The sequence below is a fragment of the Brassica napus genome, chromosome A9, assembly GCF_020379485.1.
Source record: "Brassica napus cultivar Da-Ae chromosome A9, Da-Ae, whole genome shotgun sequence".
NCBI classification, from domain to species: Eukaryota; Viridiplantae; Streptophyta; class Magnoliopsida; order Brassicales; family Brassicaceae; genus Brassica; species Brassica napus.
In genome coordinates, this window is record NC_063442.1 from 4,272,922 (window position 1) to 4,291,394 (window position 18,473).

The window sequence follows — 18,473 nt, forward strand, 5'->3', positions numbered from 1 at the left end:
TTCACGATTTCCTCTATGCTCTATATTTCTGGTAGATTTAAAACACTAAACAATGTCATCTCATCAACCGCGCTAGAAAATAAAATCTAAATCCTTCCTTATTATAAACCACGCAAGAAAATACAATCTACAACATGTCTTTGTATCTACTATAGTAGTATATAACATCCTATTTATTATTCTATTTTCTAAATTGGTAGAATGCAAGTTCTATAACGGTTAGTAAACTAAATCCGGAAATCTTGGTAAAAACGGTTATGAAATATTCTCTAAATCTTTTAAATATTTTGTTTTCCTTTTTTAATTGTTATTTTTCCTAAATTGTGGTCTTCTTCATCGTTGTCTCACGATTTCTTTTTTTTTTCTTCTTCTCTAATTTTTTCCTATCTAAACTATGGATTCACAAGAAGAGGTTGAATGGTGTGACAAAGAGAAGACCAATGGAAATGATGTGCGATTTTCTTTGGTGGATTTTGTGAAGGAGGGTCAACATTTTATTTCGAAAACGCTTTTGAAGGCAGCATTCGAAATATGTGCAATGAAACATAATTTCGACTATAAGCTTGTCAAGTCGGATAAAAAAATGTGGTACATTCGTTGCGCAGATGATGATTGCAGCTGGCGTGTTCGTGCAGAGGGGTTACCTGGTTCATCTTATTTTATCATCAAAAAGTATGTACCTCATCATTCATGTGCTGCATCCAAAAGGAAGGGTTCTGTTCGGACAGCTTCAGCAAAAACAATTGGTACTCTGGTTATGCATATGTATGAAACTGCTAAAGAAGGGCCGAGATCTAATGATATAGTCCAGTATATGCGTTCAGAACATGGACTTGAGATATCCTATTCTTTGGCATGGGATGCACGTGAGTATGCAATCAACAAAGTGAAAGGCCTTCCAGAGGAAGGCTATGAAAAAATTCCCAAATACTTGCACATGATGAGGGAAGCTAATCCAGGGTCACACACGTCTTATGAAAGGGATTCTGAAGGGCGATTCAGATTCCTCTTCATCTCCTTTGGTCAGAGTCTTCGCGGTTTCTATGTTGCAATTCGGAAAGTTATTGTTGTGGATGGGACGTTCTTGAAGAGCAAATACAAAGGGGTATTACTGGTTGCTACTGCATTAGATGGAAACTCTAATTTATATCCTATTGCATTTGGAGTTGTCGACTCAGAGAATGACCTTGCGTGGAACTGGTTTATGAGACAACTTAATGCGGTCATTGCTGACGAGCATAGTTTAGCTTTTGTGTCTGATAGGAATTCCTCGATTGCTAAAGCTATTGCTAACGTGTACCCGCAAGCTCATCACGGAATTTGCATTCACCACTTGCTGAATAATGTCGTAACATATTTTAGTGGGAAAGGTGTGGCTGGTTTGGTTGCAAAGGCTTCTAAAGCTTATCGAGCTGCTGATTTTCGTAAGCTGTTCACTGCTATTTACTCTATTAGTCCTGAAATTGGAAATTATCTAATAGAAGCCGATGTGAGGAAGTGGGCTCGTTGTCAATTCCCGGGTTACAGGTATGATATCAACACTACTAACCCTGCGGAGTCGATAAATTCTGCTTTGCGTACGCCTAGAGAGTTTCCAGTAATACCTCTAATGGACAGCATTAGGGAAATGATGACTCGATGGTTTTTCCAACGTAGAACTTTAAGTTATAAGCACTCGAAGCCACTGACCATTGCTGTGGAGAAGAAGATAGACAGAAGGATTGAGAAGGGTAAAAAGTTTAAGGTCTTCCCGATTAGCGATGACAGGTTTTTGGTTCAAGGTGACACTTTTGACTGCATGGTTGACTTGGTCAGACGCACGTGTTCTTGTGGGAAGTTTGATCTGATGAAAATCCCATGCAGGCACGCCATAAAAGCAGGCTTCAGTGTTGGAATACAAGCACACACACTCACAGACGACATATACACTACTGCGTCATGGCGCACGGCTTATGAAGAAAGCATAAATCCTATTGGTGTCCCTGAAGATGCTTGGACTGTTCCATCTCATGTGGAGCAGACGAAAGTCCTTCCTCCAGAGTCTAGACGAGCTGCAGGTAGAAGAAAGAAACGCAGATACGAGACAGCCGAAGATAAGATCCGTTCGTCACAAGGAAATCAAGGCTCTAAAGGTCGCAAATGTAGCCGATGTGGGATTCGAGGGCACGATAGGAGAACATGTGATCGAGCAATATAGGATACTCAGTTCGTTTCATGCAAGCTTTGTTTATGTTGATTTATGCAAGTTATGTTTCCGGTTTTTTTTGGGTTACTATGTTTCAGACTTTATGCAAGTTCTGTTTACGCAAGCTTTATTCATCTTGATTTATGCAAGTTATGTTTCAGAGACTATCAAAGTTATGTTTCAGCTTTGTTCATCTTGATTTATACAAGTTATGTTTCACGTTTTTTTGGATACTATGTTTCAGGGACTATGAAAATTAGGTTTTTATTGATAACGTTGTTCATAACACGACAATAAAACTGGAAATCAGATTGGTTCAATATTTGAAAATGTAACTTGAATCAGAGAACCATTACAATATCAATCACATTTGGACCAGAGACATAACAAACTGAAAAGGGTTCCTACGCAACCTACATCAAGCGAATGCTTATGGTTCATAACTTCTTCCTGCACTGTCTTCTTCATGGAAATTCTCAGATCTTCAATTTCCTCAGCAACTCTCGCCTGATGCTCAGACATCCTTTCAATCTCATCAAGCAGAGCTTCGTCCACCCACTTAAAAAGATGATTTTCTTTTTTTCTCTGTTTCAAAACACAAAACAAATCAATTGACATATAGAAGAATATGAAGTAATGAATTATCAGATTTACCTGTAAACCAATCTCACATCTGAAGAATCGTCTGTATGGGTTCTCTTCCGTTTTTGAAACATAAGTGACAATCTTCTTTCCACACCAGCATCTGGTAGGGATCGCTCCATGGTATTTCGTATTCGTCATTCTCTTTTGAGGAGAGATTTTTTAAGAACAAGTAGGAGAAAAAAACACCGCAAGATGTAGTGTTTGTGGCCGCTTTATGATCTTATATAAGCAATATAATTAGGGTTTACAATGTTTCTAATCGGATGGGCACATATGGTCAACTTGTATGTGTTTTCATTATAAAGATTTGTTTTGATTATTATGAATTTTGCAGATTACTAATGAAATCGTTTGTCTTCCTTAGTGTCATTTAGGGTATAGGGTTTGAAATCGTTTGTCTTCTTTAGTGTCATTTAAGGTATAAGGTTTAATATAGTTTTTCCTACTTTAATGCCATTTAGGGTATAGATAGGTTTAGATTTCGGTTATGTTTTGATAAGAATTAGGACAGCGCATATCAATCATTTAGGGAATAGATAGGGTTTCATATTGTCACCTAAAAAGTAAAGAGAAAGCAACTTCAAGAGTCAAATAAAACAGTGAAATAAGGTAGTAACTAAAGGAGTAAAATGGTAACTAAAAGAGTCAAATAAAATCACCAAATAACAATATACTTCCTACACAAGTCATAACAGAAAGAATTTTATTCAAGTTCCACTAGAGCACTTGAAATTGTCTTCGGGGGAGTGAATTTTGCCATCCTTTCAATAAGGACAGGATCAATAGCAGCTTCCCATAGGTCATAAGCAATCTTCTGCCGCGCTTCACGAATGTTGTTGTCATTCACCAGGGAAAAGTCCAAGCCTAGAAGATGGCATTCAATGTGCTTCAAGGCATATACTCCACAGTCACTGCTACTTTTGTTCAATAAGAAGGGCATTGAGACGTAGGAGACGGTATACTGCTTGACTTGATACTGTCGACTCTTAGAAGACTGAATGGCTTTGACAATTCTAGGGATGAGAACTGCAAATGGCTCCACTGCACCGGGGTGTCTCAGTCCCTCACAGTCAAAGACCTCTATCGACCGAGTAACAAAGTTGACGCACATAGAGATCCAGTGCTTACCAACATTTAGGGGGACATACATGCGGTTAACATCAAGATCCCACATTAGTCTTGTTCGTCCGTGTGCTGGAAGTTCGCCAATGCCGTACTGTTGTAGCAGTCCGCCCACTTTGAATTTCTTCTTGTCCTTCTTATACTCGTTGTAAGAGTTCGTAATTTGATTACTGAACAAGCATGTCATGAAGGCTACTTTATTTGGAAACCATCGCCGCAAGGAAGTCCTCTCAGTGAATAACCACATCATACCATCAATTTCCTGCATAATTTGATAAAAGACTGTAAGTTTGTGTACACAAAATAAAAAGGAACAAGGTAATAACTGACCTTATTCAGGAGCCACTCTGAAGGTCCGACGACACGAGTTACTAACTCATTTGTGAGCATAGATGGTCCAATTTTTAGTTCTCTGCATTACAAAATTCAGTATCAAAATGGTAGAATTGTTAAAAAAATTTAAAAATATCAACTTACTTGAAAGTTTTGGTCCAGTCAACAAGTTTGCCCCATGATGCCTCAGGGACAAACACTAGTGAGTAATCGGGATCATGTATCCGGTCCTCAAGTGAGTCCACGTCTTTCAGAGTAGGTGGTCTCCAATCCGCAGGCTTAAACGAAGACAGTGGAGTGGCAAAGTCAGCTGGTTCATCACCATCCAGATGTTGTGAAGGATCAAAACCTTTAACATGAGATGCTTGAGAAAGGTTTCCCATGGCTTCTTGTAAAGAGTCTTGGGTCCCCTTATCTACACATCTCGCTGATTTGGTCAAATTCTTCAAAAAATCCATCATTTCATTTTCATCAGTTTGAACATCCTGTTAATAAAAACGAGCATAACATTAATACTAAAAAGACAGTCCATAGCAAAATATAGAAAAGTACATTACAAAATAGTCAATCCCACAAGTCATCATCATTAGTTCATACAAGCCGATATATTACATATTACAATACAAGGACATTACATCAAAAGAGTCGACATAGCAAAATACACAGAGCTTCATTTTTTGGTTACCTCTCTTACTGGCCGAGGGCTACGACGAACCGGAGGAGGATCCACATTTGCAGATGCCTTGCCTTTTCCCTTTCTGCGGGAGGACCCGTACTATGAGATGATGGTCCTTGGTCTTTTCCAATTGTTGCTGAAGGAGAGAGAATCTCGGATGTGTTGCCTTTTCCCACTGTTTCCGATAGACCCTTAAGCTGAGAGACTTGTTCCTTGAGTTGAGACACCTCATTGGCAACGTTGTCAAAACGCTCATGTATGTCCTTCTGCACCACTTCCTTAAAAGAGTTGAAAGAAGCGGTGAACAAACCTTCAATGAAGGTCTTCATTTCACTAGAGACACCACTGTTGTGTTCAGCCGCACGTTGACAAAGCAGTTGTTTCTTTCGAGACTCGGCACCAGGATCAATTAGCTTGCGCTTGCCTCTTTTCGCAGTAACAGCCGGTTCCCCTGCAACTACAGTCGCTTCCTCTTGTTCTGACGGTTCTTCTGCAACATCAGCCGGTTCATCTTGTTCTGAATCAGAAAGGTCCATATGTGCAGGCAAAGACTCAACTTCCCAATCGAAATGCGTCCAGTCTTGTTTCGCATTGATCAATTCAACAATACGACCAACTCTTTCGTCCTTCTTTTCATCTTCCCTAAGGAACTCAGTATCAGCAATCACATCGAAATCACCAGTAGATGATATAAATGTGAACAGCTCTCCCTGCAAGAACAAACAAAACACTAAGCTTACATTGAACATTTATTGAACTCAATATTTAAAGAAGAAATATCAGTTACCTTATCAAAGTGGGACTCTAGGCTGGTGATATCTTGGTAGGATACTTTACCACTACCTTTCCAATTCCTACATCTCATTTTCTTCACGTTTTTTTTTATTTTTTTACCCACCATAGAACCAATGTCTGGAATTGCCTCCATAATCCATATCTGAAACGCATATGAGAATCCATCCAACACGTAGCTGTTCTTCGTATGCACATCTTCTCTTGCTCTGAGTATTGATGCAATCAGCTCATCATAAGCGCGAAGACCCCAAGGATACATCCTCAATTTCTCAAAATCCATCACCAAGCGGATGTATTCTTGAGGGATATACACTTTCCAATCCTTAGCCATGAGGAATGATTGTATAATGGACAGATACACTAACCTCACTCTGTCCACATACGACCACTCGTTACACACCTTAAGGAGCTCATCCCTTATAGTATATAAGTTGATCTTCGCATTGGTCTTCAGCGCATTAGCCCAGAACCCCTTATCATTCTTCCAGTTAATGAAGTCTACGTCGGGTTCCTCTTTGTACTTCAATCCAGTCACAGCATAAAATTCTTGCATAGAAAACCTAAGAGGCCTCTTCGCAAAAATAAACCACAGCTCGTGAAGCTTGGAAACCCTGAGCTGCTTGCACATGAAGCTGTGAATAATCTTCCCTGAGTAGATGAGGTTGTTCTCTATGATCGCCAGAAGAGGCCCGAAGACAGGGTCTTTCAAAACTTCCTCATACTCATCTTTCAGAGCCACCTTTACCGCCTTCAGAAGCGTCCTTCTACATGTGTTGTTAATCTTATCCATTTGCGTCTCAGCACCTTCTTGAAGAATGCGTTTAGGAAACTGGTGAGCCATTCCTAAAAAACATGGATTCCATAAGTTAACAGCGAACCAAATATAACCATCTCACATTTAACTAGTTTTTTACAATTCAAAACTAGTTAGAAACACAAATCAAAACAAAATATAATCAACTAGCAAAAGTGTTTTCCTCTAAAATAAAACAGAGTCAAAGCTACGCACCAAATGAATAACAAAAGACTACACACTATCGACAAATTCAATTCAAATAACAAACTCGATCCCAAAACAAGTATGTAAAATCGATGTCTAAAGCATGTCAAAGTCATTAGCTTTTTCAAGTCTATTATGAATTCTAAACCTTAGTAAAGCCGATACCAAACAAACTAGAACTCAAAATCACCTCAACAACAAGCCAATCTCACACCCCACTCAACCACATTCCGCCTCTGAAAACCATAAACTTGTTTCGATTTGTGTTTTAAACTAACTCTCTATCTAGTACAATTTGTAGTACATGCAAATAAACATAAAGAACAAACAAAAAAAAAGCAAAATCGTAAAGGGGATTTCAAAGCCTAACCTTCAAATTGTCAGAACCGAGATGAAGGAATAGCAAAAGAAAACAACTGTGAAACTAATCGTCCTTAATCGGGGAGGAGAAGCTACTCCCGAGCTTGAGCAGCTTCGATGGTCGGCGGCAGCGGAGATAAGAACGACAATCTAACCGGTGGCACTAACAGAGGAAATACGCAAGAAGGAGGAGGGAGAAGCGATGTGTCTCCTCGTTGAAGCTCTCCGACGAACCAAGAATCTCAGAGGCGGAAGGTGTCGCCGGCGAGAAAGAAATCGTCTCTCGATTGGGAAAGAGAGTCGGAGAGAACGAGATGGAGAGTTGGGAAAAAATTGCCCTATTTTTATTTAATTAAGTATTTCCTTTTTAATTCATATAGTTTTTAAAATTTTATTAACTATATTATAAAGAAAAGGACAAAATAGTAGATTCACAAAGTATTAGTTCTAAGGGGACAAGAATTAATTCTATACGGACAAGGTTAGAGAATTTAGTTCTAAGGAGACAATACTTTAGAGATTTAGTTCCATATTGGCAAATTTCCCTTTAAAATACATGATTGGTATCTGTCAAAAACAATAAGAAATTTCTACTGAGGAGATATGTTTTTCAATTAAAATGGGAACAAGATTATGAAAATCAAGTTTTTTTTTTGTCAGCATGCATGTATGTATGCTTGGGTTTCATTGATATCATTTACTTACTCTGGTCAAACAATCAAATTTAAGAGGATCTATATAAACTGAAAATGAAAAACAAAAACTCAAGCTGTATTAGCACATGTTAATAGAGATGGACGGTGTTCTAGGATATATTTAGTATGATTTATATGTGGGGTTTTACATAATTAGTTATGTAATAATTTCACCAAATTTCTGTCAAAAAGTTGGACAAAAATGTAAATATGTTGATTTTGAATTTAAATCCTGCAAAAAACTAAAGTTTATGTAATTGTTATAACGTCTTAGAATTTGTAAGAATATTTAGAATTAGATTAGTTGTTGATATTTTCCAGTGTTTCTAAAATTTAGGCACCATCAGTTCGACAAATTAGATCTAATTGAAATGAGTTTTTTTCAGAGTAATCTTTGAAAAATGTTCAGTCTAAACACCCATATAATCAGCGTTTAACTAGCATCTAGCAACTTTTTAAACATTGATATTATCTATTTTGGAAGATAGTCGGGTTTTGGAATAAATATCCCACTCTAATAAACCTATGGAGGTAAGTTTATGAAGATTTTAAGAATTCCTGCACAAAAGATGATCTAATAACCCAAACAGTAATGGGAATAAACTGATAGTATTGTACCATACAAAGCTGAGAAGATAGTTCTTACGTTGACCAGAATGCATGAATGGCTTAGGTTTCATTGTATCATTGACTTTTAAGAAGGGAAAACAATATTATTGGTCAAACAATCAAATTTAAGAGGGATTTATAATAGGAACTGAAAATGGAAAACAAAAACTCATGCTATATTGGTAGCATATGTTAATAGAGATGGATGGTGTTTTCAGGAGATATTTAGTATGATTCTTAAGTTTTCCCATTTTAAGTTTGTAATAACTTCACAAAATTTAGTTTAAGAGTTTGGACAGTGTAAATATGTTGATCCTACATTTAAATCCTTCAAAAAACTAAGTAAATGTAATTAAAGTGAAGTCTTAGAATTTGTTAGAAAATTTAGAATTAGATTATTTGTTGGTGTTATCTAGGAGTAGATATTTTTATATCCATTTGAGTTCGGTTTGGTTTGTGTTTGATTTTATCTCTGTTCTAGTATTTTTGAATTTTGGTTTGGGTCTGATTTGAAAATTTATGGCTTTTGGATACCTATTTTAAATTATGTAAGAAATTCAAAAATATAAATATATCTTAAAAGTTTTAATTTTAAAAATGAAATAATATATAAGTATAAATTTGAATAATATATATATGACAAAATAATTAATCGATTTAGATATTTGGATGGAGAATTGATAGCTATTTCCGATTTTTAAATATTTTGAGTATCTTTTTGGCTATTTGAATATTTTTAATATTATCATGTATTTTGGATAATTTTGAATATTTTCCGATACTTAGCTTTTGGATATAAGATTTAAAATAATTAAAAATTTTAAATATATAATTGTGATTCAAGTATTTTTGGGTATTCACAATATTTTGTTTCAGTAGGGTTTAGTTTCAGTTTTTCAGATATCATTTAAATTTATTCAAGTATTTTATAAGTTTCAGTTCGAGTTTAGTACCATTTTCCGAGTTGGATTTGATTTTTCAAGTTGGGCAAACCCCTTACTGATATTAACCTTAGTGCTCAGTGTGGCAGCAGCTTTCTCCCACATGGCTATGTTCCTGGCGACGTTATGTCATTTGTAACAGCTTTTCCTTTCCCAGCAACAAGGGACGTCACTGCGGCCGGAAAGCTTTTCTGACGTGTATGTATATGAAAGACTAGTATTTATTTTTATATTTATTTTAATTTTATTTATTATTAAAAGAATTTAGTTGATGATGTTCGCAAATTGGGATCGCCAATTTCTTTAAAACAACAATGGCGTTTTTGGAGGTTTTATGACGAATGGAAACTAAGGAAAATGAATACTTTGCAGTTATTTTCATGATTGTAAAGGGAAACATAGGAAAATGAATACTTTGCAGTTATTTTCGTGTTACTATCCTTTTTCATTTATCAGTGATTATATCTGATTTTTATGTTTTTATAATTGCGGATGTTTGATTGAAAACCAAACAATCTTTATTGAACAAGGAACCAAATGGTAACAAATCGATTAGCTGTTCAGTTATTAACTAATAACTAAAACTAAGCTAACCTCTAGAATCCAAACGGTTAATCGAACATCTCTTTTTCCTCTTACTACCCCACGGTGAAAGCAAACATATATTGTACATAGCTGCATCATCCATTGCTTCTGTTATTGACCTTGAACAACTGGCAATTGCAAGCATTTCTTGCTCCATTTCCTGAAAACCAGATCATTATAACAGGAGAAACAAACAAATTGAGTTTTTATACTTAAAAAACCAACAGTCTCAAGGCAGAGTTTCCAAGGGCATCAACAATTTTCACCTATTTAGTCACCAATACCCACACAATAAGGCATAACATACATAGTCGTTACCTGTGCATCTGAAGTAGGCCGCAGCATCAGAGTTGGTTGAATTTCAGCTCTTTTTGACTAATCAGTAGTGACCTTCCTGTCCTGTAGAAACTTATTGAATTATGCATGGAGTCTTAAAAGAATATGTATTGAACAGAAAAAAGAAGAAGATCAAAGCTTTAACAGAGTAGTCACACGTCATTGTGTGCTTCTTTGCTTACGTACTGACAAGCAGTTATCGATTTGCCTAGTCCTCACGTATTCCAACAGATGTAGCGGCATGCAATCAATGTCCTGTAAGAAAAGGATTTGTCAAAAGTGTAAAATACTTTCTGCAAGTCCACAAGAAGTGAGTTTTGTCAACAAAAAAGTGTATAGTTTGCGGTTTACCATAACTACAGTCGACGCCCAATTCATCAAAAAGAACGTTGCACTTGTCATATGACTCTATCCCCTTAACTGATCAATTAAAAATAAAATTGATTTTAACAACTTATCTAATAAACCTGCTGCACAATGCTAACCGGAATAAACCGAGGTAAGTATTGTACGGTGTACCATCACAAACCTGAGAAGAGTTTGACCAGAATCCAATCACTCTCCTCTCCTCCTCCAGATGTTGAAGCTTCTTCATAGACCATCAACTCACATCTACAAGCTCCAACCTTTCACCTTCAGATCGTTCTCTCAACCTCAATCTCCCTCAAAGTCACCACCTTTATTCCCTTCTTTTTCTTCGAGTCTAGCCTCCGCAATACTAAAATGCAGATCACCAGAGGAAGCAATCAAACTCTTCGAAACATCTCCAAGACTCAACCCATCAAACTCCAACGATCTCCGATCTCACTCCGCATTAATCCACGTCCTGACCCGAGCTCGGAGGTACTCGCACGCAAGGTGTTTGATAAAATGCCTCATTGAAACTCTCAAGCGCCGCCCTTACAGAGTTTTCAACGCCCTTGAGGATGTTAACAGCTCGAAGTTTAGTAACGGTGTGTTTAGTCTGTTGATTATGGAGTTTGTGGAGATGGGTTTGTTCGAAGAAGCTCTTTTTGTGAGCCGTGAGATGAGAACATCTCCTGATGTGAAAGCTTGTCTCACGGTTTTGAATGGTTTGGTTAGAAGGAGAAGGTTTGATTCTGTCTGGGTTGATTATGAGTCTATGGTCTCTCGTGGGTTGGTTCCTGATGTGTACGTTTACTCTGTTTTGTTCCAATGCTGTTTCAAGCAAGGCTTGTCCTCCAAGTTAAAGACGCTTCTTGATGAAATGACATCTAAGGAGATCAAGGCTAATGTTTATATCTATACTATATATATCCGTGATCTGTGGAGGGAGAGTAAGATGGAGGAAGCGGAGAAAGTGTTTGACTTGATGAAGAAGAAGCATAATGTTGTTCCAAACTTGTTTACTTACAGTGCAATGATTGGTGGATACTGTAAAGCTGGTAAGTTGAGACAGGCTTACACGTTGTATAAGGAGATTGTGGTTGCTGAGTTGCTACCAAACGTTGTTGTTTTCGGCGCATTGGTTGATGGTTTCTGCAAAGCTAACGAATTGGTAGCTGCGAGGAGTCTTTTAGTGCATATGGTGAAGTTTGGGGTTGATCCTAATTTGCACGTTTATAACTGTTTGATTCATGGGGAGTGTAGATCAGGGAGCTTGTCTGAAGCAATGAGATTGTGTTCCGAGATGGAAAGGTTTAGTCTTTCGCCTGATGTGTTTACTTATACTATACTCATCAATGGGCTATGTAGTAAAGATCGGTTAACAGAAGGAGATAGATTGTTTCAGAAGATGAAGAGTGAGAGGATCTTTCCTAGCTCTGTGACTTACAACTCGCTGATTCATGGGTATTGTAGAGAAGACAATATGGAAAAGGCCTTGGAGTTGTGCTCAGAGATGACAGCAAATGGCGTAGAACCGGACATTGTAACGTTTTCTACTTTGATCGATGGTTACTGCAAGTTGAGAAACATGAAAGCTGCAATGGGCTTGTACTCTGAGATGAGCATCAAAGGTATAGTTCCTGATGTTGTGACGTACACAGCTTTGATCGATGGGCAGTTCAAAGAGGCTAACGTGAAGGAAGCGCTAAAGCTGTACAGTGATATGTTGGAGGCTGGAGTCCACCCTAATGAGCACACGTTTGCTTGCCTGGTTGATGGTTTCTGGAAAGAAGGGAGAGTCTCTGATGCCATCGAGTTTTATCTGAAAAACAATCATGCATGCTGGAATCATGTGGGGTTTACATGTTTGATTCAAGGGTTATGTCAGAACGGCTACGTTCTTAGAGCTACCAGGTTGTTCTCAGACATGAGATCTGGTGGGATAACGCCGGACATGCAGAGCTATGTATCAATGCTAAAAGGTTATCTTCAAGAAAAGCGTGTTATTGACACAATGATGTTGCATTGCGACATGATCAAAACTGGTGTCTTGCCAAACCTTGTGGTGAATCAGTTCCTAGCCATGGTTTACCAAGAGAATGGATATCTAAGACCAGCTTGTTTCTTGACCAACTCTGAATCCTTTAGAAACTATCAGCTAATCTGCAAGTAAGATCTCTTTTATCTCAGAGAATTTGTGATTTTTTGGGTTCAATCTTAGGCTCTTGGCTGTAATTAATGTGTGCTGGAGAAGTGTTTGATTCTATGACATTGTACGTTTATGTTTATATCTTTTTTTCTTACAACATTTGGTAAAGTCTTGACTAATGTTGTACTATGAATCAAACCAAGTCTGTAACTAGAGTATCATTTACCTTAGGACCACTCAACGTTGCTTATTGTTGTTGTTTAAACTGTATGAAGGGTTGTTATCTTGTTGGTCATGTTGACATATTATCTAATCTCACATTTCATGATTAGTGACGAGATTGATAAAGAAGTGTTTTACTAAGCAATCACACAATTTATAAAAATAAGAATCTCATTTTATTTCAATACTTATTTGAACTTCATTTCAATTTATTTAACTAGAGTAAGATGGATGATTCATGCTTGTAGTAACCACACAAAGACGGTCACTTCTTGCTCTGTCCACTACCATGCAAATTGCTGAAGTATCCTTGAGGGTTACTCTCAAATCCACCTCTTGAGATGTAAGCACCACCTTTTGAACCCGGTGCAACCATATAACCTCCGCCGCCTCCGCTCTTTCCTCCACCGCTGCTGCTACCACCACTGCTCTTTCCTCCACCGCCTCCGCTCTTTCCTCCACTGCTGCTGCCACTTTTTCCACTCATATTTCAAATGTGATTTTGTTCAAGAACTTAGAGATTTGAGACTGTGTAAGGTAGTGGGTTTGAGCATTGGCTATTTATAGTGATATAGAGCGGGTTCAAAGCGTTGGTCAAAGGAAAATGATCCTTCCCAAGATTATTGTAGTAACTACGTTGTTTAAAACATCAAATGATTCATACCACCTCGTGAAAGTAATTGGTATCAAATTACATTTACGAAGTGGTTACCATTTATCAACGGGTTGAATGAATCTAACGGCTCTTTGAATTCGTTTTCAATACTCTTTCAGGCTTTATAGCATAGAGCCCATATAAGTATTGTGCCTAACTAGTTTTGTAGTTGCCCATTGTCGAGCTATATCTGATTGTTGTTTCTTCCGACGATTAACATATATGAATGTAATTGGTTGGAGAGTAACCCCAAGTTAAAAGCATAAAAGAGTTACTATAAATTGGTTGATTAAATTAAAGTATCATTAAATAAAACTAGTTCAGCCGATAAAAAAATACAAAATATATTTTGTAGTTTGGTTATAAATTTCAAATAACATAAAATTATTATATAATAATAGTAATATGTAAATATCTTTCGAGAAACACATCCACTAAAACACACTATACACATCATCATGCACGCATTAAACATATATTTACATGTACAGAACTATACAATTAGATTCTTTCAAAAAACATTCCTAATGAAAATGATTATAGTCATGTTATTTGCTTACACGTACCAATTTACCAATATCTAAATATATTTTTGAAACTTCCGTAAGAAAACTTTAAGTTGAGGATGAAAATTTGGAATTATATGCTTGATGTGCGACATGTATAGTCAGCCAATAAAGTTGTAAATAATTATAATATAACTATTTTGCTTAGTTAATTAGTACATAATTATTTATTTATAGATTATTTACAAAATTTTAAATTAACTAGAGCTTATAATTTATTATGTGTGCCACCATAATTCATTTTTTTGTAAATGCAGTTGCAGATAATCTACTAAATCAATAATTGTAACCAAAACGAAAATAGTTAAAGAATACTAACCAATCATTCGTGGACGATGGTGCAATTTTCATGTGAAGAATGGGATAAGAAGACCGGGAGCTTGCGGTCAAGTGGTAAGGAGTAGAACTTGGGATACCACATTTCAAGTTTGATCTATCTGCTATGCGAAACTAAATTATATTTTATTGGTTATCTTACACGGATATGGGCTACTGCATTTTAACCCATTTGAATATTCGGAAAAAGGTCTATCCGTAAACTGCACCTCTCACTTGGAGATTAGGTCTGTGCCTTTAATAGATTCGGATTTAACTCTTTTCAATTAAAAAAGAAAAAATGAGATAAGAAAATGTAGAGATATTGGAAAGAAGCGAACGACGATGCAAGTGCAAGAGAGCCATGGCACGAATAGGGTCAAATGAGTCATGATTTGGTCTTGCAAATTGCATTGCTTTGCGCCTCTTTGTAAGATCATAGAGGCATTTTTACTATTCATTATAAAAAAAAAAAGGAAAATGATTGATGGATGAGTGGGTCAAAAAGCCATTTACAAAAAACAAAAACAAAAAACAAAACTCTAAGAAAATATTATTTTCTTTTTTTTCTTTACTGGGAATTAGTAAGCGAATTAAGATATCAAATCTTGTTTCTAAGGGTTAACATTTACATAACATATAATCTAAAGTAAATGTAATATATTTTTCAATAAAAAAGAAAAGTAAATGTAATATTGACATGAGGAGCTGAAAAGTATGTATTAAATTATCAGGGTTAGCATTGTGCCGTAATGGTAGTCTTCCATTTTGGCACATAAATACCATTGTGCCGTAATGGTAATCATACTTTTTGCATGATTATCAAAGATTCCACTTTGTTTTAAGACAAAAGTTGTCTGGTTACAGTTCTAATTATCTGTTTCACCTCTTGATCTTTAGCTCTCATCTAAATTGTTTATGGACCACACAGACAAACTTTACTTGGAACGTCTTTTTCGTTGGAGTTTTCTCAATCATTATTTTGATTTTTTATTTATTTATTCTACAATAGTACTGGAAAGAAAGAAAGTTGTGGTCGGTTCGAATCCAACGAAAGATACCACCACCTTCATGCCATATAAAGTTCGAAACACTATGGTTGAATCATAAAGAAGATCATGCATGATGAAAACCACAAAAGAGTAAAAGGATTACAGCTGTAACTTCTGCTACTTGGATTCAACTTACGGTTGGGAGAAACTATTTACAATGTTTGGATTCCCGGTAAAAAAAGTGAAAACATATTTTTTTGCACAAAAAAAAATCAAAAAAGAGTATGATTGATGATTATAATGGACTTAAACTTTTAACGGAAAAAAGAAGACTATAATGATTGTTACATTGAAATAACATACGATAAACAAAACAAGCTTTATTATAAAAACATGTGTCCGCGAGGTTACCATGCATGATTCTCAATATGAGAGAAACCCTAACTTGATAAGATAACGTCCCTTATTGTATATTATACAAACCCTAAACTTGGGACTAACAACCATGATCTTGGACATATACTAAACAATCCATATAATAAAATACATACATAACTTCTTGTTCTGACAAGTTTCAAAAGTTTGAAACCTTTCTGCTTGGGCATGAAGATTCATATGAGATGCTTTCAGAGGGAATCATAATCCATGTCATGTATAAAATCAGCATGGTCAAGAAGATAATTTGACCAACCCTCGATAGTATTGTCTTGATCATCAACGCTAGTTGATGAGACTTCTTGGGACACATCGGACATAAGAAGATCATGACCATAGTTATGATTCATGTAGTGCTCCTCATTGTGGTCATCATCTCTGCCGAAATTTTCGAGAAAATGTGAGAAGTAGTCCTGATCTATACCGAGATCAGAAGTAGTATTCACCTCATGCTCAGGGTACAACGTTGTTTGGAGGAAGGGATCAAATTCAGCTAGAGTATTTATCAGGGATGCATTAGAACTATCCTCTTCATTGCGAATCTGCTCAGAGAAGCTATTGGAAAAGCTTGTATTAGCATTCAAGCTACCTTCCATGGAAGCAGACAAAGCTTCTTTCATGGAAGTGGCCTTAGCAGCAACTTTGTTCAAAAGCCTTGATGTAGAACTTGATTTCTTAAAACGTTTCTTGCGACTCAAGGAATCGTCCTCATGAACTGGTGTCCCATCTTTGCTGGTATTCTCGAAAACCGTGTTGAAACCGGAGGAAGGAGGACAAGACATGGTAGGCATTGAGCTTGACCGGGAGTATTGCTTGTCGGAACTAGATGCATCTAGGGAATGCAAATTCTCAGGTACTGTAGGGTTTGTATTAGAAGCTAGTGGCTTGTGAGTCACGGGATCAGTACCCTGTTCAATCAAACGCTTCTTGAGATGTGTGTTCCAGTAGTTTTTGATCTCATTGTCTGTTCTTCTAGGTAAATGTCTCGCTATGACCGACCACCTAAAGACATAAACAAATGAGATAATATAAGATCGAAGACCGAAAGTAAAAATAATTATATTTTAAGAAACTTTTTCATGGAAGAAACAAAATCAAAATGATGATAATTGGAGGACCCATACGCACATATATACTTACTTGTTTCCACGAGAAGCATGAAGCATGATGATAATCTGTTCCTCCTCTGAACTAAACTCGCCTCTTTTGATTTCAGGTTTTAGGTAGTTAGTCCATCGCAGTCTACAACTCTTTCCACACCTTTTCAATCCTATGAAAACACCATATTCAACACAAAACTTTCATACATCAAATACCAAACAAAACATATATGTTTTAAACTTTTACCAAAAAAATTATAATATATTTTAATAGATATTAACCAGCTTTTTGAGGAATGTCGCGCCATCCCCCTTCTCCATGTTCATGGATGTAAGAGATGAGTTTCTTGTCTTCTTCGGTGGTCCATGCCCCTTTCTTCAGCCCTTCTCCGACACAACATGGCTTTCTTGACATTTTCGATATATATGAACTCTATTACAATTTAATATAACTTCACTCAAATAACACTCAAGAAAATGAAAATGTAAAGAAAAATATACTTGCAGGAAAGTAAAATTTGATAAGATTTTTTTTCTTCTAATAAGATAAGAAAGAAATAGATCGGTTGATGAGAACTCTGATGCATCTGTATATGAAACTAATCGAGAAACGCTCTTGGGTCTCACCCACAGAGCTACTAGGCGTTTTCATGTTTTTCTCGTACACTCCAAATTTTGCAAGATTATAACACTAGGATGAGAATAGAGAAGTTCATGGAGTAAGAGCGCGTGAATTGTGATGGTTGTGAACTTAAGAGCTATAACCCTCTATATATATACACGTACGTACTCAGGCGTTAGAGTATGTTTATTGCAGGTCTTTTAGATTGAGTTTTTTAGCGTAATATAAGATACAATCTTTTATCTTTAACTAAAAAAGCTAAGAAACGTCTCTTATATCTCTTATTTAAGAGACGTCTCTTAGTTTTTTTAGTTAAAAGCTAAGAGATCGTATCTTATATTACGCTAAGAATCCCAACCTAAAAGACATGTAATAAACATGTTTTTAGAATGTTATAATAGATATTTTGGTATATTATTGATTATTTAAATTGATCAAGTTGTTAAAGCTAGCTCGTAGTAATTTTGAACAAGAAGAATTTTTTGCAAATTGATAATGTATATTACTATATCTTCGTATACGTATTAAAATTTGAGAAATTTTCTAAGATAGTCATTTTTAAGTTTTTGTCATAAAAATAGTTTTCAGTGAGAAAAATATCAAAAGAAGTTTTATTAAAGAGTAAAAATGTATTTATACCCCAGGGTTAACTAATTTAGACTTAGGGTTTAGAGTTAAGTGGTGGAGTTTTGAAGATATAGTTTCAAATTTAAAAAAAAGTTAAAATTTTCAAAATAAAAAATGATTATTTTAGTCATTTTCTTTGTTGAAAGCTCTTTTATGACAA

The 18,473-nt window shown here is 36.1% G+C and overlaps 5 protein-coding genes across 7 annotated transcripts; 2 read left to right on the forward strand and 3 right to left on the reverse strand.

Moving 5' to 3' along the window:
• Positions 1-394: 394 nt before the first annotated feature.
• Positions 395-2,197, forward strand: LOC125577988. Its single transcript, XM_048740211.1, has one exon. It carries the CDS (start codon positions 395-397, stop codon positions 2,195-2,197), a length of 1,803 nt encoding a protein of 600 aa, XP_048596168.1.
• A 348-nt stretch (positions 2,198-2,545) lies between these two features.
• Positions 2,546-2,968, reverse strand: LOC125577989 (uncharacterized protein At4g04775-like). Its single transcript, XM_048740213.1, has 2 exons — positions 2,840-2,968; positions 2,546-2,770 (listed from the first exon to the last, which is right to left on the reverse strand). Exons 1-2 carry the CDS (start codon positions 2,966-2,968, stop codon positions 2,546-2,548), a joined length of 354 nt encoding a protein of 117 aa, XP_048596170.1.
• A 565-nt stretch (positions 2,969-3,533) lies between these two features.
• On the reverse strand, positions 3,534-8,199 carry LOC106368709. Its single transcript, XM_048740214.1, has 6 exons — positions 7,127-8,199; positions 5,749-6,599; positions 5,033-5,671; positions 4,430-4,770; positions 4,283-4,364; positions 3,534-4,214 (listed from the first exon to the last, which is right to left on the reverse strand). Exons 2-6 carry the CDS (start codon positions 6,595-6,597, stop codon positions 3,534-3,536), a joined length of 2,592 nt encoding a protein of 863 aa, XP_048596171.1. The 5' UTR covers positions 6,598-6,599; positions 7,127-8,199.
• Positions 8,200-10,610: 2,411 nt separating this feature from the next.
• On the forward strand, positions 10,611-14,409 carry LOC125577743 (pentatricopeptide repeat-containing protein At5g61400-like). Of its 2 annotated transcripts, none has more exons than XM_048739460.1 (2): positions 10,611-12,799; positions 13,223-14,409. In XM_048739460.1, exons 1-2 carry the CDS (start codon positions 10,860-10,862, stop codon positions 13,302-13,304), a joined length of 2,022 nt encoding a protein of 673 aa, XP_048595417.1. In that variant the 5' UTR covers positions 10,611-10,859; the 3' UTR covers positions 13,305-14,409. The 2 variants fall into 2 exon arrangements, with proteins under 2 accessions (XP_048595417.1, XP_048595418.1); XM_048739461.1 differs by having other exon boundaries at positions 10,666-12,799; positions 13,250-14,409.
• A 1,485-nt stretch (positions 14,410-15,894) lies between these two features.
• Positions 15,895-17,819, reverse strand: LOC125577744 (transcription factor MYB28-like). 2 transcript variants are annotated; one of them, XM_048739463.1, is made up of 4 exons: positions 17,347-17,819; positions 17,105-17,234; positions 16,411-16,966; positions 15,895-16,342 (listed from the first exon to the last, which is right to left on the reverse strand). In XM_048739463.1, the coding sequence occupies exons 1-4, from the start codon at positions 17,477-17,479 to the stop codon at positions 16,337-16,339; spliced, it is 825 nt and encodes a 274-aa protein (XP_048595420.1). In that variant the 5' UTR covers positions 17,480-17,819; the 3' UTR covers positions 15,895-16,336. The 2 variants fall into 2 exon arrangements, with proteins under 2 accessions (XP_048595420.1, XP_048595419.1); XM_048739462.1 differs by having other exon boundaries at positions 15,895-16,966.
• Positions 17,820-18,473: the final 654 nt, after the last annotated feature.

Bases quoted from the DNA above. Each gene is read 5' to 3' on its own strand.
- LOC125577743 (XM_048739460.1), top strand. From the start codon at position 10,860: ATGTTGAAGCTTCTTCATAGACCATCAACTCACATCTACAAGCTCCAA. The intron at 12,800-13,222 runs GTAAGATCTCTT...TTATTTAACTAG, and splicing joins AACTATCAGCTAATCTGCAA to AGTAAGATGGATGATTCATG.
- LOC125577989 (XM_048740213.1), bottom strand. From the start codon at position 2,968: ATGACGAATACGAAATACCATGGAGCGATCCCTACCAGATGCTGGTGT. The intron at 2,771-2,839 runs GTAAATCTGATA...GTTTTGAAACAG, and splicing joins GATGTGAGATTGGTTTACAG to AGAAAAAAAGAAAATCATCT.
- LOC125577744 (XM_048739462.1), bottom strand. From the start codon at position 17,479: ATGTCAAGAAAGCCATGTTGTGTCGGAGAAGGGCTGAAGAAAGGGGCA. The intron at 17,235-17,346 runs GTTAATATCTAT...GTGTTTTCATAG, and splicing joins CGACATTCCTCAAAAAGCTG to GATTGAAAAGGTGTGGAAAG. The intron at 16,967-17,104 runs GTAAGTATATAT...TTATGTCTTTAG, and splicing joins CATGCTTCTCGTGGAAACAA to GTGGTCGGTCATAGCGAGAC.
- LOC106368709 (XM_048740214.1), bottom strand. From the start codon at position 6,597: ATGGCTCACCAGTTTCCTAAACGCATTCTTCAAGAAGGTGCTGAGACG. The intron at 4,771-5,032 runs GCAAGGCATCTG...TTTTATTAACAG, and splicing joins CTCCCGCAGAAAGGGAAAAG to GATGTTCAAACTGATGAAAA. The intron at 4,365-4,429 runs GTAAGTTGATAT...TTTGTAATGCAG, and splicing joins GACTGGACCAAAACTTTCAA to AGAACTAAAAATTGGACCAT.
- LOC125577988 (XM_048740211.1), top strand. From the start codon at position 395: ATGGATTCACAAGAAGAGGTTGAATGGTGTGACAAAGAGAAGACCAAT.